Consider the following 19343-nt stretch of genomic DNA (forward strand, 5'->3'; position numbering starts at 1 on the left):
TCAATAAAACAGAAAGTATTATAAGATGTGTGACATAGGCTCAAATGTATATGACAAATAACAGCTATATAAAAGTTCAACGTGCCAAATAGTATATGCATGTAACACAAAAGCTGGAACTAGACATTTAACAAAAAAGTTGTTGTACATAAAAGGTATCCATATTAACTTTTTAATACACTGAGTCTTTCTTTAATGTTATTAATGTAAATGGCCTCACAGATAAATACAAACAAGAAAGAGTAGTGAACTGTATTAAAAATGTAGTGTGCAAATAGCTATGTTACAGGAGACACACTTGGAAAGAACTAAACATTTTAATTTGATAAAGAAAGGTTTTTCAGGGTAGTTATTCAGCAGAATACTTAGGAGAAAGGAAAAGAGGAGTACTTATATTAATTACAAGAGGCACTCCAGTAGTGATAGAAGACGTTAAAAAAGATAATGGGAGGTTTGTTGTGCTAAGGGGCTACTGGCAAAGGAGGAGAATTACACTGGCATGTATCTATATTCCACCTAAAACTGCTATAATGGAGCTTAAGAAAATTCTGAGAGAAATCAGTTTTCAGCAAGGAATATTACTTATAGGTCGGGACTGGAATTTGATTTACAGCAATGAAGATGTATGTGGGGGGGGGAGGCAGAAGGGAAAATATAACAAAGGATGGTAGATTTTTGAAGAAATTTATGAAAATATTTGGCATGGAAGATGTGAATACAGTAGTAGGAGTTGAGAGTGAATTTACATATTATTCCCCAAGATATAAAAACTGGGCTAGACTAGACAGAATTTACATTTCACAGGAACATGTGCATTTAGTTCAAGGTCTTGATAACCACCCAACAACTATTTCAGATCATGCAACAATAATAGCTGAAATAAAAACACAGGGTAATGAAATAAAAATGAGACATTGGCACTTTCCCACTTATCTGTTGAAAAGAGAGGAATTTAAGAAATGGAGCTGTTGGAGAGAACTAAAATTTCTTCTGAAAATATAGCTACGGAGTGGGATAAAATTAAGGTGGAGTTTAAAAATAGGATGGAAATAAAAGAAAGGGATATATGGTTAAGAAGTAACAAGGATTTAGAGGGACTGACAAATGTTAAAGTATTGTAGAAAAGGAGGAATCTCACAGAACAAGAAGAGGATGAACTGCAGAATTCTAGGCAGAAAATAAGGGATTTACCTCAATAATATGCAGTTGATAAATATACGAGTTTAGAAAGATTGCTGTTAAGCAACTGTTTTTGATAACACTTGAGCACAAAAAACTTTTAGCACGACTCAGGCAGCAGAAAGTAGAAAGGGCTGTTGCCAAACTTAGGGAGCCTATAACAAAGAAGGTAACGAGATCCTGTCGAAGTATTAGAAATATTTAGAAAATTCTATGAGATTCTCTATAAAGCAGAGAAATATGAAAATCAAGAAAAGATACAAATGGAAATGTTTATGGAAGAATTAAGTATGCCAAGGTTAGAGGTAGATGAGGTTCAATTACTAATAGGATAGGAGGAGATGAGATAAAATTTGTAATGTATAACCAAGCTACAGGAACGTCCCCTGGAATAGATGGTATTCCTGTGGAAGTTTGGAAGTTAGGAGGGAAAAAACTGATGATAGTCTGGAAGGCTTTTTTTAACAGTATCGTAGGAGTAGAAGTACTACCATCCTGAAGAAAAGGAGTGGTAGGTGTAATACCTAAAGATGGTAAGGACCCACCAGATCTGTCTTCATACAGGCCCATTTCAATACTAAACCACGATTATAAAGTATTCATGTATATAATGGCTAAAAGAGTGGCAAAGGCAATGCCAAAACTGATAGATATGGATCAGTGTGGTTTTGTGGGAGAGAGGCAAATATTTGACAATTTTAAGGAAGGGATAGTGGAGATTATATGATGATACAGAGGGAAGCAGAATGTAAGAAAATACCATTGTTTTTGGTGGGTCTTGATGCAGAGCAAACATTTGACAGAGTAAATTGTGACTTTATGAGCAGGGCAATGGAAGCATTTGCATTTCCTGAAAAAGTTATAAGGTGGATTGGGAAAAATATATGAGGGATAGGAGGTGAAAATGAAAGTGGGTGGGGCCCTCTGATAATTTCTGCTTCAACAGAGGAACCAGACAGGGGTGCCCTCTCCTCTTTCCCTTTATTATTTGCATTAAGTTTTGAACCATTGGCAAAGAAAATAAGGGACCCAGAAATTCAAGGATGTAATTGGTATGGTAGTCGAGAAAAGCTGGCTTTATCTGTAGATGATGATATTTTGTACTTGAGATAAACCAGATAAGACATTACAGTGTTGTGGAACATTTTGAGACTGTATCAAATCTTTTTGGAATACAAAATTAATGAAGCTAAAACAAAGTCAGTAGCGGTAAATTACTGTATGTACCCACACATGAGCTGGTTCAGGAATACTCATATTTATGGGGACATGATAAAATGAAATATTTTGAGTATGGATTAAAATGATTATAGTGTGGCAGCTAAGGATATGTGGGAAGTGACTAAACATATGATAATACAAAAACTGAAAAATGGAAGGTTTGTTATATGGATATGGATAGTAAGATTCAAGCAGTTAAAATGTTTAGTCCCTTTAGTCTTATACACAGGTCAGGCATATTTTTATCAACCAGATGAGAAGTCATGGGTAGCAGTTAAAGAGACGAAGGACTTCATCTGGAAGGGGAAGATGGCAAGAGTCAAGTGGGATATGCTGATTCTTCCAGTAGAACAGGGCAGATTTGGATTACCCAATTTACAGGAGTATTTCAGAGCTACACAGTTAAGACTCCTATACATAGCACAAGCAGAAAACTATAATCCAAAGTGGAAAGGGATGATGATGAAACACAGAGGAAGCTCAAGAAACGAGGAGAGACTGGGATTTTGGATGCAGGCCTTTAAGGAGAGCAATAATAATCATGCAGAATATTACATCCGTAAAGTAGCAGAAAGTATTTTAAGAATTAAACCAACATGGGAATGGAGAAAGGAGTTTCTGCCAATAGGGATGACTGCAATTAGGGATACAGACAATAGGCAAGAGGGGACTGGAATTTATTTGAAAAAAACTGGCAAAGAAACCAAGGTATTGGGAACAAATAACTAGAGAGGGAAAGATGATAGAATGGGAAGATGCCAATAATGTATTTTGAACAGCAGGTTAGAGATTGCCTTCCCTATCAGGGATTGATATCCGAGTATTGGCAAAGAGAAAGAAATGGGGGGGGGGGTCCTAAACAAATGACCAACACTGGTAGAATTTTTAATAGAATCTAGAATAGAGGCTGCCATTAAAAAAGGAATAATTAGTAGAGCATATAAAATATTGCATAACTATAAGAATCAATCAGAGGAGGTTAGAAAGGATTGGGAAGGCAGATTGTATAAGCAATTCACAAAGAAACAGTGGGAGTATATATGTATGTCTCCCAAATATGCAACAAAATATAGAAGATTTAGGATTTTTGCCTGGAAATGTTTGCATAGATATTTTTATTCCCCAAGTAGACTCCAGATAATTTTTCCTCAGGCAGACAGCAAATGTTGGAGGTGTGACGGGGAAGAAAGAGATAATTGGGAACATATTTTCTGGGAATGCGGTGAATTGGCAGACTTTAAGGATTGCCTGTGGGATGCACTGTCAGAGATGCTGGGTGGGCAGATTAGTCTGATGCGGGAAATGATTTTTCTGAGCTATGATACAGAATCGGAATTGCCTAGGCACGATAGACCTTGCAGTGTCTAATAATGGTGGCTGCTAAAAAAGCAATTACTAGAAAATGGAAATCAGAATCTAAGCCAAGTATACTAGAAGTAGTGAATATAGTAACAGAAATAAAATAACTAGAATTGAGATCTTTAGGAAAGGGTAGGAGCAAACTACATAGGAAAAAATATGAATTCTGGGAACAATACATACAAGAGGGGAATGAGGTTTAAAGGGCGGCAGGACTTAACTGAGCTATGTAATGTTTGACTGAAAAAGATTTGGGTAGATTATGATTGGATAATAAGTGATGTATAATGTTTGCAATTGGGAGTGTGTCAGTATGGATAGTGATGTAAAGTGCTTCCAACTAGGACTGTCAATGTGGTTGGTTTTCATTTGTATAAATGTATGATTGCTTATGCTGTAAGTGATGTTTTAATAAAGATGTTTCTTGTTTAAAAATAAAAAATAAAAGGCAGGAATCGAATAATTTATGTAATGTCACTTAGGTTGTATGACATATAGCAATGTATGTGAAGTAAAATGTTTGTTAACTATGGTGTGATTACTTTTATGTGAATATAAGTTTGCCTATGTCACAAGTGATAATTCAGTAAAGGTTTTTGGAGTTTCTTTCTCACCTTGGCTGTCTCTGACTTTGGTGTGCATATTCATTATTTCAGTTTACAGGTGTTAGTGCTTCATGAATGATCCCCCTGCTGCTGCAGGACACCTGAATATTGTTAATGGACTTGACGGTCATCTTTTGGCACATCTTTGTCTGTGGTCTTCATAGGAGAATCCTTTGGTTTCCTTTTGATAGACTTCTCTTTTAGTATTAATTGCTGCTATTTGTACTTACCTGTGTGCGTGGAGTTCTCAGCATAATGTTGTTAATGATAGTTGACACCTTGCAGGAAAAGTATCACCATGCTTTATCTGTTCTTTTTCTTTGCCACTTGTTTCTGGTAACCCCATCAGGGGATTGTCTAGTGGTATTTCTGGCGTGAGGACTTAAAGTCCATACGATGACCATAAACTGGGAAAGGTCTTCTCTGATTCTCTTTCTAAAGGATGGTTTTGACATGGAGCTTACACTATGTAGTGCCAGTCATTCCAGCTTGCAGAAAGGGCCTAGCATGTCATGAATTTGGCAGCTTGGTGACAGTATCGAAGAGAATCTGGAATAAGATGTTCTTGTGCCTTCTGGGCAAAACAATAATCAGATTCTTCATGATGCATGAGGTTGCATGTATTGTGGTAGACTGTATAGTGTATGCTTCATTCAGTTCACAGCCACCATGGGTATGTCACCATGACCTGTCTCCACTATTCTGCAGGTGCAGTTCTCATTCCTGCAGCCAAGCCTTTTATGGGTTCTAATGACTACTGCTTCATTACTGGAGTGATGACTTACCTTCCCATTTTCCCCTTCCCCTTTCCTCCAGGAACTAGTCCATGGACACTTTTCAACTATAACCATGGCCAAATAAGGTACAAAGTGCAAGTATTGCATGCATAAATTATCGATGTTGCATATATTCATACTCTGTCTAAAATAATGGATGTACTTTGGAAACTCAAACTTTCAAAACTTGGAACTGCATATGGTTGAGACCATAACATCGAAATTGTGAAAGTTCGAAACTTCAATAAAAAAAAAAAATTAATTTTACACACCCCCTGCTAATTAAATATACCAATGCCATGATCACACTGCAGAGAACTAAATTTTCCTTTATGCACTGTACAGCAGTCTCCATTTAAACCATTCGAAGTTTCAAAGCTTCGATGTTATGGTCTTGACCATATGAAGTTCAAAGTTTTGAAACTTCAAGCTTCCAAAGTAGACTCAAAATAATACATAATGCTTACATAAGAGACAAGGAGTATAGCACAGTATTGCAGACTTATGATGACTACTGTAATTGCTGATGTTCAAAACAGAGTGGAACTTTTGTGTGTTTGTAAATTTCAGTCATACAAGGAGATACCTGAATGTACATGCATAATAGCCATGTTTTCAAAGTGGGCATAGACTTAAAATAAATTTAGCCCAGTGGCAAGAATGAAGCAGTAGTAATAATACTTCTAAGGAATTTTATATGTAATAGCTACAGTTAAATATTTTATTCAAATGCTCAGTCTGGCCCTGAATTCCACAAACTTTACCACATTTCTAATATAAGCTGGGAGCTGTTCTCAGGTTGATTGCATTCTCATTAAAGTGAGGTAAGTAAACCAAAACTAATCTCCATCTGGTGGCCAAGAAGAATGTATTGTGAGCCATTCTCTCCTTGCCAGAACAAGAAATGTTCCCATTCTAGCCAAAGGAGTCTCCCATAATTGGCAAAAGCTGAGTCTGACTCAGGTTGTAGCTCCTGGATGTCAGAAGTGATTGAGGCTTTCAGGAAGCCTCTCATCTGGAAGATATACTGTCATTTGGAAAAAGGGGTTTGAGTGGAGTTGGATCCAGTATTGTCCCATTTGGTCAGTTTGTGTTTAATTCTGACCTGTCTCTTCTCAGGTTAACCTTGTGTAGAGCAGGATTCTACTGTGGTACTGTACAAGAGTTCTGCATCTCCACCTAATTTTTTGGATAATGGTTTCACACGCTAGAATTGAGCTTGCTTTCCCTTTTCCCTGTCATACTAATTGTCAACAGCACTGAAGTTCAAATATTGAAAGAGCTTTCTCGTTTGATTTTTTTATCTGTGCTTTGGGAATTGCAGACTATTGCCTGGTTTTTCAAAGAATTGAGCTTTGCTTAGGACCCACCCACATTTTTCCCCCAGAAGTATTTTCCATATTGTATTTGAATCAGTCAGTTCATCACCCCTTTTCTTCCCTAGAGCAAAAAAAAAAAGGAAAATAGGACCCTTCACAAATTGGATATGCAGCAACCAGCTTAGGGTTTACCTGAAACAGGTCCGTGAGGTAACAAAGAAAGAAGGGTCTGTATTAGATCACCGACCGCTTAAAGAAGCGAACAGTGATTAATCGACCCTATGTAAGCGAAAGCTTACAATCTGGAACTGTCAGAACAGCGATTTTCTTCGTAGGGGGAAAAAATCACTGTTCCAAATCACATACACATAAGGCTACCATATCCAATCTATCTCAGACAACTCCAAACATTAAAAGATGGAGACATTCACCCAAACCCAGGCCCAACAGCAATTCCAGTCTCTCTCCCCAACCCCAACCAATCAACTAATTATCCCATTACTAAACCATCTAATTCACTCTTTGTAGCTCATCTTAATATTTGTAGCATTAACAACAAAATTACTCAACTCCATGCTCTTTTAGAATTCTACTCCTTTGACATTCTTTGCCTAACAGAAACTTGGCTAAAACCTGTAACAAAAGACAATGAAATCTTCCCACTAGGATATAATATCCTGAGACTTGACCGTGCAACCAAAAAGGGTGGGGGAGTGGCAATTCTTTTTAAATCTAGCCTACAATTAACCACTTACAACATTAAACCACCGCTTAGTACCAATGCAGAAATTCTTATATCTAAACATCAACTTAACAATGCCAAAGCCATCTATATTATTTGTATCTATGTACCCCCCGGTAACAACAATACCACCATAGAAAATATCCTTTGCTGGTTATCTCAACACCTGCCCCAAGAAACTATAATCCTTGGCGATATAAACATTGATTGGAACTGCTGTAGCAGCAGCCACCCGACCACCAACATCAACCTATATGGTTTTGATCAAACCATTACATCCCCCACCAGGATAGATAAACACAACAAGAAAGAAAGCACATTAGACTGGATTCTGTTAAACAACCATCCCCAATTATATGAATCTGGAACCCTTCCTGATGACATAAGTGACCACTCACTTACCTATATCATCAGGCATAAAACCTATACTCCCATTCCTACCACAATCAGGAATATTAAATCCAAAAGGACTTCAACCCAGATCTCTTCCAAAATGAACTCAGAGCATGCAACTGGTCTCCCCTAAAATACCTCCATGTGGAAGAAGCTGTTCAATACTTTAATTCTAACTTCTTAGCCATCCTTGATCATCATGCACCAACCCGTACTATTAGAATTAAGACCAAGTTGACTCCATGATTTTATAAAGACACCAAACATAAAATTCACCTCAGGAATAAATACTGGGCCAAATGGGGAATGACCAAAAATCCTGCAGACCAACAAAATTTCAAACAACTAAGAAATAACACTAAGAAAGCTATACGATTTGATAAAATAAATTTCTACCTTCAATTTCAAAAGGCAAACCATAATAACCCACAAAAATTCTGGGCATGCATCAACCAATTACTACAACCAGGTCAGTCCAGTACACCAAACCCACTTAACACTGACCATCAAACTCCCATGCATACTGCCAATGCCTTCAATACCTTTTTCACCGATGCTATCCAAACACTAGCCAGTCAGCTATCACCTAATACTTTTACTTTACCTACCTATAACAAAGCCACACCCCCTCCATTCATTTTCCAACCAGTCCCAACAACCCATATTCTTGCCCTAATCCAAAAACTGAAACCAGGCTCTCCTTCAGCAGACCAGCTACCTGCTGAATACCTACAGAAATCTGCCAAGTCAATTGCTTACCCCATCTCCATTCTGATCAATAGAAGTATTAGCGAAGGTCACATCCCTAACATCTGGAAAGTCTCCCGTATTATTCCCCTTTACAAAGGTGGAAGCTCCACCGATTTCTCCAACTACCGTCCCATAGCCCTTCTTTCTCCTTTGGCCAAGATCATGGAAAAATGCATCCATAGGAAATTGCTAGACCACCTAATCCATAATAACTTGCTCTCTAACTGTCAACATGGTTTCAGACCCCCCCCCCATAGCACTACCACTGCCCTCCTTTCCTTTACAGATTGTATTAACAAAAAACGTAACTTTAATATGCTTTCCTCTGCACTATTTATCGATCTGTCAAAAGCATTTCACATGGTCAATCATCAAATTCTGATAGATATCCTCAAATCCCTTGCCTTAGATGCACTCTCTATCAAATGGTTCCAATTCTACTTAGATCAAAGACAACAGGCTGTACTCTGGCAAAACACTCAATCTAACCACCTACCAGTTAACCTCGGTGTACCTCAGGGATCCATATTAGGACCTCTCCTTTTCTCCATATTCATCAACGACCTTCATCTAGCAATTCCCCATGCTACTTGCATTCAGTACGCAGATGATTCCACACTTGTATGCTCAGCCACAACCACCTCTGAACTTCACTCCCTTACCCAAAATGTATTTAACACTGTTGAACAATGGTTCACTCACCGTTGCCTTCTATTAAACCCCAAAAAAACTAAACTCCTCCTTTTCAATCCTAATCATAAGTCCTCTCCCATAGATTTTGCTGTTACATCCACTAATGGTACCATTATATCGCCTGACCTAACTACCAAGCTATTTGGTATTACCATTGACAACAACCTTACCTTTGACATACATATCAACAACACTATTAAATCTGTCAACAAAAAACTTGACGCTCTCTACAGACCTACAGCTAGGACAACTATTGCACACACTCATCTAATCTCTAGACTCCTGTATGCCTCAAATATTTTCACTAATCTATCTGAGAGTAACCTCAATAAATTGGAAATCTCATACAATAACATAGCCAGATTTGCTATTGGTAACCCATTTAGAACACACCATTGCCTTAATTTAAAGCAGCTTCAGTGGTTGGAACTACAGAATCTGCTAAAATACCACCAACTAATCATTGCCCACAAGACTCTTTACCAACCTTTCAATACTCCTACTCTGTCCACCATCATCACCCCCTATCATAATCTAAAGTCCTTACGTTCATCTCAGAAACTTCTAATTAACACATCTAAATCTAACAACAGGGCTGGGGATTCTCTCTTCTCTAATACTGTGGGAAAATGTTGGAATCTCCTACTCAGCGAACTTTCCTCAGTGTCCTCTATATCACTCTTCAAAAACAGACTAAAACTTTTCCTTAAAACACACTGGTTATGCCCCTCTACTAAACCTGACTAATCCTCCACTCTACCCAAATACTGTCAGCACATCCTATGCCTTATCTTTCTCACTCTCTATTTCATTATTTCCATCCCTCTGAATACTTACTTATTAAAAAAAAAAAAAAAAAAAAAAAAAAAAATATATATATATATATTATTTTTTTAGTACTAAACTCATTTTTTTCAGTCTGCCTCTTTTATTGTACCTACTTGTATATGGAATTAGCCTGTATACCTCCCCTTTTTTTCTATATTAAGTAATGTACTTACTTGCTATTTTGAATTTTACACTGTATTGAAGGCATTTCATATTGTATTGACTTCTGTCCTGTCTGTATTATTTCTGTATTATCCAATTTTGTACTTGTATACACATCTGAAGTTATTTTATATTGTCCTGCAATTTTATTATCATATGTGTCATGGAGCTTTTCTCCCCGGGCCGCTACTGAAAATGGACATATATCCAGTTAGACTAGCCCGGTCAACAAATGTTAAATAAATAAAAATAAAGCAAAAATACACACAATACAAGCACACCAAACAAACAGCAATCCACACACATACACCTAAAATCTTACAACTAACCCTACACTAAACTATACACACACCACTAACTCCACTTACCTTAAACCAAACCCTAACCCTAAGGTCTGTCACTATCGCACACTCACCTCACCCGCTCCCTAAACCTAACTCACCTAACCTGCCCTAACTCTCATGTCCACACAATCGCACACATATGTAACCCGTGCCTTAACCCTAACTCACCTAACCTGCCCTAACCCTCACATCCACACAGTTGCACATTTACCTGAACCCGACCCGTAACTTTCCACCACAGTGCTGAAAATACAGAAGCAACAGAAACGGACAACCAAAATCTTTCCCTAGGAAAGAATTTGAGTTTCTGTTGTTTCGATATTTTCAGCTTTCGCTCCGTAGGGTTCGATATTAGAACATTCGAAGATTTTAAACCTTGATGTTCTAATATAGACCCCGAAAGAACACCTGTTCACCATAATCATTTTGTGAAAGGAAGGGGTGACTTTTTTAAGAGGACTATTTCCAAGTAGATCACCAGCTACATTAAGTGTTTGCTATTAGCTGGCTTACTGCCCAGTGGAAAGTGCTGTTGTCTAAGGCCATTTCAGTAGATGCATAGCTGCTTCTAGTACTTGATTTAAAAATATCTCTGTTGTAGACACGTTACAACTCAGCTTTCCGAGCCTTTTGGCCATTTGACTTCTCTCTACTGTTTTTTATCCTGATAGATTTACTGTTTGGAGTTCAGTAAATCATACCTCTACCAACTAAATTCCTTGATGTTAGTACAACAGGTTCTTAACATACCATTTGATCTGTGGAGGAACCCTCTAGGTGGATTGTAGTTCCCTTCTGCTCTCCCCATGCTTGGAGAGCCAATCCATCCCACCTATACTCTTGGATTTCTCTGTGTATTTCTTGTTACTGTATATGTCAAATTAATCAGTGTGTTCTGCTAATGTTTGGAAGCCAGTTGACAGTCCCAGGGGGGTTGGTGCAATCTCATCCTTTGATACTTTTGATGTCAGTGCAGTGGAACAGTGCAATGCATTCTCCCAAGTATGGAGACTTCAGAGAAGAAATGTTAAGTTGGAATGAAAGGTAGAATGAATCCTGTTACGGATACACTAAGAGGAGTCCCCTCTTAGATAAGCTGGTAAGACATGAGTACACTCATTTTTAAATGTAAATGTAATAATAATGTGTATCTTTTGCTTTGACATAGTATTCTGACTTTTTCAGTTGTTTAAAAGATGTGGCAAACATAGGCTGTTTTCTCATGACAGTGTTTTGAATGTGGTTCAAATGTGTAGTAGAAAATCAGCACTGAAACCGAAAATAGAACTTAAATGCGCAGTAGAAAATCTGTATTGAATCCAATAAATGAATAAATTCTAGGAGCCTTACAGCCAGCTTTCATATGTAACTGGAATTTTGTTTTTTAGCTTCTGGATCCCCCAAAAAGCCTTGGGTACTTGGGAAAGTGATGGAAAAGGAATACTGTCAAGCCAAGAAGGTAACAGTTTGTTTTTCATTGTATTACTTGTATTGTTTTGCATATTTGGGCATTCATCATCATTAGCAGTTAGACCAAATCAGGATAACCAGGAGGAAGGAGTAGTTAACCTTCTTGTTGTGATTGGTTTTAAGTTTCCAGTGTTTTGTCCATCAGGGTCGGAGGGTGCAAGGAACCAGTGCAACATTTCAGATAACAGTGCATGCAGTGTGATTGACCAAATGAAAGGTGCTCACTGAAGAGTTGCAAATTGTGAGATAGATAAGCTGAAGTAGTGAATAAAAAGAGAGTAAAATGAGATAAGAAGGCTTCAGCAAGTATGAGAAACAAGAGAAGTGTGGCACACACAAAGCTGTGAGCTGTAACGTCTCCTATTACATCTTAACAAAACAAAGCTACTGCTTTTCTCCCCCACTTGTAAAGCTTTCTCTCCAACCTTTACTATAAAATCTAACAATGGCACTGTCATTGTCCCAGATCCCTGTACCACACTATTAGGTGTAATAGTTGATAATAACCTCAAGTTTGATATGCAAGTTAATCAAACTATTAAAAAAGTTAATAAAAAAACTTTGCTCACTATACAAGATTAAACCTTTCCTCACTCCACTAGCTAGGACAGCAATAACCTGTACACATCTATTTTCTACCCTCCTTTATGCATCCCCTCTCTTCATGAACTTGAGTAAGTCTGACCTTAATAAACTCTCTAGCTGCTTTAAATATATTGCTAGATTTGCCACTGGAGCAGCATACAGAGCACACCGCTGTCTGAACCTAAAGAATTTAGGGTGGCTAGAATTGTCTATCCAACTTCAGTACAATCATCTAATAGTAGCACATAAAATTCTCTACCAACCTGAAAACACACCCATACTTACAAAAATGATCAACCCTTACAGCAACCTCAAGACACTTAGCTAATCCAACAAATTACTAGTCCAAACCCTCAGAAGCAACGACTCATCTGGAGATTCTCTATATGCCAGCTCTATTGATAAAATATGGAACTCATTTCCTGCTGAGCTTACTTCAACGTGTTCTAACCCAATTCAAAAAGAATCTAAAACAGTACTTTAAAAGGCAATGGCTATATCTTTGCTGTAATCCTGACTACCTCTGGCAATATAAACATGTGCTAAAGAGGTCTTTTGGCCACCCCCTACATTGCTTCCTAATTGTTACTGTATAACAAATCAGATTTATACATGACAAAATTAATGACATTTATCCTATGTATTGTATCTGTAACAGTGCTTTAACTTGATTAATGTAACAGTTTTTCTGTATGCCAGGCCTCCTCTGACCTCTGAAAATGGCCAAGTATCCAGTCGGACTATCCCGCAGGGTCAACAAATGTAAAATTTAAAAAAAATAAATAACAGAAAATAAATATTTTGCTGTTAATCCTCTATGCAGAAGCTGAAAAAGAGAAATACTTTTGACAAAGTGTGTAAAATGAATGAAGTAAGATTACAGTTGAAAAGACTGCATACTTTAGAGCACAATCATAAACATGATTTGTTTGTGCATATATCTTATGTACATATTTTTCACAGTTTGATTAGCGAACAAAATAAAATGGGCTATATCTCAAAAAAGTACCACATCAGAAGCGAGAAAGCAAACCTCACCGAAGCTATGCCTGCATCTTGAAAATTGATAATATAGCTCATCCATAGCATTGGCATGATGCTGTATGTAAGTACAGATGTCACTGTAATCATTTAAGTAATGTTCAGAAAGGGACAGAAAAGTAGTGAAATGAAGCATTTACTAAATTGTTTCTGTAATATATGCTGGCTCAAAGGTTGTAAAAAAAAATAAGTAAATAAAAGGTTGTAGTGATATATTAAGCTTAAAAGATAGTGTGCAAAGAAAAAAATAATAAAAAAAAATGAGATAAATAACTGCCTAAATTTAGGAGCTGTACACACAGTTACAACAACTTGTACCGCGGTGGTGGTGCTGCGGTAACGTTGTCGCCTCACAGTTAGACGTTGCCCGTTTGATTCTCAGTTAGAGTGTCTTCTGTGTGGCGACATGCGTGAATGGGCGTTCCTTCGTTGAAGGTTGTGTGTTAGGCCTGGCAAGTCAGTACGTAAAAATCTACTGCCAATCATTAGCGGACCGGAGTTCCGCTGTGGCGACCCCTAACTGGGAAAAAGCCTTAAAGACACAAACACACAGTTACAACAACTTGATATAGTCTTGCACAGCTATAATAAGTACACTTCAGATTTGCTGAAAGGCCCATATGCCTTTGAAAAATTATTAAAAGTAATGCAGCAGTACCACATCAGAACATTTTACATACACATATTCACTACTATAGCCACATAGCACTACCCTAACTCAAGAACAACGTAATCGCTTTATCAAAAGGTCCACTATGCCATGATCTCTATCTAATCCCATTTTTATATACTCTGTTGTAATAAAATTAACATTTCTTCAAGGGCACATTTCCATTATCTTTCTTTGCATTGTCTCCATACCCAGAACCTACACTACCATTCAGAATGTCTGAACCTCACATCCTAACAAATTCCTCCATTTTCATTTCTTTGACTGAACAATTCACTGCTACATCAAATAACTTTCTCACCCTCTCCTAACACTAAATTTACCTGCCCCAAGCCTACCATACTCTCCTAATCCAATGTAACGGGATGGAAAAGACCAGTTTACATACTACAAGACTTCCCTAAATCTAGCATCTGTATAATGTCCTTCATACTGATTTTACTCTTTAAGTGGTAATATTGAGCTTAAGCCTTGCCCATAAGCGCAACTCTTCCCCTTCACCCTTAGCAGCTTTCCAACATCTCCTGTTCTTTAATTAATGCCCACAGTATCAAAAATAAATTAGACCAAATTAGTGCCTGTCTTTCAGTACAAAGCATACCTAATGGCACTCACTGAATCCTGACTAGGGCAAGACTCCCTCAACTTCCAGTACCTCAATCCCTCCTACAAGTACATTCGTCATAGCCGGCCTTAGGCATAGGCCAACTAGGTGGCTGCCTAGGGCATCGCTCTAGCAGGGGCGCTTTTCCAGTATTTATTTGGTGTAGGTAGACCAGGATGGGGGCACCGGGTGGTGTGGTGTGGAGTGCCATGGAGCTCTTTTGCTTAAGGCCGCTCCTGACATTCATAACATTTGACCAGAAAAAGAAGTGGCAGATCATTAGTTCTAGTAAAACATCACTGTAACTCCATTGTCTTAGACCATCAAACACCATGTCCAGCTCAACCTGGATACTCTTAAAATTTCCATTAAAGGTCAGCCTCTTAAAAATGCAGCTGCATAGCTTCCTTTCCTATCCTCCATACTGAAATTTAAATCTCTCAACTCTACTGTCCTTAACACAGCACTGAAAAGCAATAACTTAATCACTGTAGATGGCTTCAGCCTTAATTCTACTAATGCCCATTACATACCTTGGACTCTTGCAACTAATGTCTCAACCTGCACAAACAAATCCTTAATCATAAAAACATTTCATCCTAGAACGCCGTATTATTCATATCTCTACAGCATATCCGTTATATCCCCTCATGTAGTGATGACTGTCTAGTTACATCCACCAGCACCAACCAAGCCATTAACCGGGCCCCAACAGCACTTTAGGCATCAATCCCCTAATAAAAAAAAAACTTCTCCATATTTGACTGGTGTCCCTCACCATATTAAATGAAAACTCCAGTACAACAGCCGTCTCTCTTACCCAAACCCTATTTACTCCTTCAAGAGAAATTCTTCCCCCTTATCAAAAGATTTCATAAACCCATCAAAACTGGCTGCTCAACAAAAGAGCTGAACCAGCATTTCAAACTCTTAGAGATAAAGCTTGGCAAACCTGGAAGTAAAACCTCACCAAATAAAACCATCCTTGTATACCTTGTTGTATAACACTGCTAAATACTCCATTTGTAGGCACAAATCTGTCCATCACAAAATCAACCAAACCTATGTACTAGGTAAACCTAAACACATCTGAAAAATCATCCCAGTAACTGGGAGCATGTTTTGTGATGCAATAGTTTAAAGTACCAGGTTGCAAGAAGGGGGTCAAGTCTGTGTTTTATAGGGAGCCAGCTTCCTCTGGATAGGGTGACACGATGATGCTCCTTAGGATGAAAGTTAGACATGGATCGACAAATATCGTTGGCTACAGTTTGAAAAGAGTCAAGAGTTCTTTTTGAAAGGTACTCTGATCTTAGGAAGTCTGTATCCAGCTTGGATTGTAGAATCTGTTGTCCAATGGATATTCTAGCTGGTTTGCTGAGTCAGGGAGAGATTTTCTTGGCACTGAAAAGAAGGTTGACACTTTGTTTTTTCAATGCATTTGAAATTTGAGGATTTGATTAAGTCATATAACAAGGTATTTGAAAGGTCTGGATCTGCAGATGACCATGTCATCTGTGTATAAACTTCAGTATAAAATGAGGTAGGACTTTTGGGAGTTTCTTAATAAACACTGAGAAAAAAACAGTGAGGCAATCGTTTGGGCAGCACAGTGGTGCATCAGATAGCATTGTTGCCTCACAGCAAGAGGTTCCCCAGTTCAATTCTCAGCCCATCTGCCTTTTTGTGCAGTCTGCATGTCCTCTCTGAGTTTGCATGAATTTTCTCTGAGTGCTCCAATTTTCTACCACATTCCAAAGACATATGCATTAGGTGGTTTGGATACATCCCAAATTGGCTATAGGTATGAGAGTGTGTGTAAGAGACAGAAGAGTAACAATAGCAGGGATACCCACCTGGCAGTATGAATATTGGTTCTAGATGGTAGTTACTGTTGATGTGACACCCCAGCCTTGTCATAAAATGGGGAAAAAGGGAGTTATCGATGGATGGAAAACATACGATTGTGTAACATCTGAACTAGTGCAAACATATACCCTACAACCCCCCAGAGGTTATTCACAAACAGCCCCAACTCTCCTGACTATTATAACCAGTCTACATTTTACAAAACAAATAACAAGTAACAAGGTGCAACCACTTCACTAAAAAAGCAAAACCACAGTCCAGGATTAAGGAATAATTCACAGCTTTTAGCGTATAAATCCTTTAATCGCCACTTTTGTCAAAGACTTCATCAGAAATGAAACAAACCAAGACATTTCTACTTATATATCACAATCAATTAAACAATTTACCTCAATTAATTATTGTATAAAATTCACTTGAACTCATTTGTAAATGCATCTGTTGAACCACATATATACTTAAAAAGTAAATCCATTATTGCAAAAACAAATACCATTTAAAAGAAATGTATATGTAAAAAAGGGGGTGTAATAAAATATCCACTGAAAGGTTGCTACCCTAAATCCCCTTTCTTTTTAACATATATTCTATGATACTTTAAAAAACATTTAATATTTATTGCATCGTTTAACCCAGGTTTCTGGTCTGCCCTTAAGCAGATTTGCCATCTAATTTCTCTATGTTCTAAAAAAATTTAAAATCACCCCCTCTTAAATCTGTTCTGGCCTTTTCTGAAACTGTAAATAAAAACTTGCTGAAACCACAACAATCTTGACGATGCTTATATAAAGCATTTTTATTGTTGGCATGACCAAATGCCAGCATTTTTATGTTGGCATGACCAAATGCCAACATTTTTATGTTAGCATGACCACCAGACAACTTAATACCAGAATTAGGGAACATGTATACAGCATAAAAAAGTGTGACAATAAATATGCTTTATATAAGCATAGTCAGGATTGTTGTGGCTTCAGCAAGTTTTTTGTCTATATTTCGGCTTTCTGGTTACTTCCAACATTTTAGTGAACAACAGTTTTTTATCTTTAGTTTTGGAAAGTACTGTGTTTACTTCTTAGTAAAACAGTGTTTACATCATTAAGAAGTTCCACGTACAGCTGTTATGTTGTGAGACTAAAGTTGACACACTGAATTTGTTTTCTTAAAACAGAGTTTATTGTAAGCTTTGTGGAAGCTCAGAAACTGTGTGTGTAATTGGCTGTTTCAATAAATGTGTGCTTTTCTAGCTAGTAGGTCTTAAACACCAATAGTGACTTGGCAAGACTTTTGTATTACATGTAGAGAAAATGTTTTTGCAAATTAAACTGATTTGTTTAGCTTTTATTACTTGTACGTTTAAGTCCACTTGTATGAGTTATCTGTATTTTTTCTTTTCCTGCAGGCACAAAACAGATTTAAAGTTCCACTGGGAACAAAATTTTACAGGGTGAAGGCAGTGCCCTGGAACAAAAAAGTATAATGCTGTCTAAGGAAAATCGATCAAGTAAATGTAGTCCTTGAGTGATGTTTCCTCTCTTGGCCGGTTCTGTGACCTTTTTCCTATTTCCTTGGCCAGATACAAGAACTATCACAATTGTAGGGCTGATCTCTTGTACTGTACAACTAGTTTTTTTTTTTTTTTTATCAAAAGTACACTTTAGAAAGATGACCCTCATCTAAATCCTAGGCTAAACTATACACCATTTCTTACCCATTTAATTTAGAAATGTGGACCAAATGTTTTTTTTTTTGTTTTTTTTTCCTCAAAGGGCATGCCCTCTACTTTTTGACTTACTGGCCATATTAGCTGCCTGTTAAGTGAGCATTTGCAAGTATATTGATGTCAGTAGGTATCATTACCAGCGATTGTCCTTTTTGTGGGGGCAAAACATATCCGAGTATGTTTACTGTAATACATTATTTATAATATGTATTATTTCATTATATAAAGAGTGCTGATGGCATGCCGATAAGTATGATTTTCTTTTTAGGTTCACCTCCATAGGTGAAAAGCTTTTTGTCAGAGAACTGCTGCAACAAGTATAAGAAGGTCTTTAGCTGTTTGAAAGAAACATCAAATTTAGTTACCTGACATAAAAGGCTGTCACTTTTATTGTAATTTTCAGAACAATGCACTTTCAACATGTAAAGGTTATATGAAAGAAAGGGAACCGTGCTGTTTATGCTGCTAAGTAATGCTAAAACTTTGCAGCAACATAAACTTATTTTAATTGTTTAGAAGGAATCATGGTGAATATTGTATTTTGTTTTTATTTGTTGTGTAATGCATACAACTATCATTGTATAATAACCATACAGAAGTCATTTAAGTAACAAATTGCTGTACTGTACAAGACATTGGAGTTTTAAGATAAATAAAGATTCAGATCTGTAAATTTGCTCTAATTTTTGTCCTGAGAATTTTTTGTACTAAGCAACTGAAACAGTTTGCTGAATTGTGTGTTGTCTTTGCATGGAGTAGTTTTATTTATAGAATAAATATGCGCTCAACATCTCTACAACTTTGACTACTTTGGTCTTGCTGGTATCCTAGAGTTTAAATACCCCTACACAAACGCACACACACACACAGACACATCTAGTCATCAAGGCTGCATCAGAAATTTGTCAGTCAAAAAACATTTATTGCATTGCTAGGGAGTCTTCTGTAACATCACACAAAATTAAATATGTGCAAGTGCGCTCCTTGACAACTGTTTGCAGAAGAGTAGA

At 37.3% G+C, this 19343-nt stretch overlaps 1 protein-coding gene across 1 annotated transcript in view; it reads left to right on the forward strand.

The window, feature by feature from the left end:
- RB1CC1 (RB1 inducible coiled-coil 1) overlaps positions 1-19016 on the forward strand; it is a gene marked incomplete in the record, with an annotated part of 2392675 nt that extends 2373659 nt beyond the window's left edge. The window contains 2 exon segments of the mRNA XM_044061705.1: positions 11760-11830; positions 18013-19016. Of these exon segments, the coding sequence (XP_043917640.1) occupies positions 11760-11830; positions 18013-18090 (149 nt within the window).
- Positions 19017-19343: the final 327 nt, after the last annotated feature.

The sequence above is a fragment of the Protopterus annectens genome, chromosome 2.part0 (genome assembly GCF_019279795.1).
Source record: "Protopterus annectens isolate FY-2018-M chromosome 2.part0, PAN1.0, whole genome shotgun sequence".
NCBI lineage: Eukaryota > Metazoa > Chordata > Ceratodontiformes > Protopteridae > Protopterus > Protopterus annectens.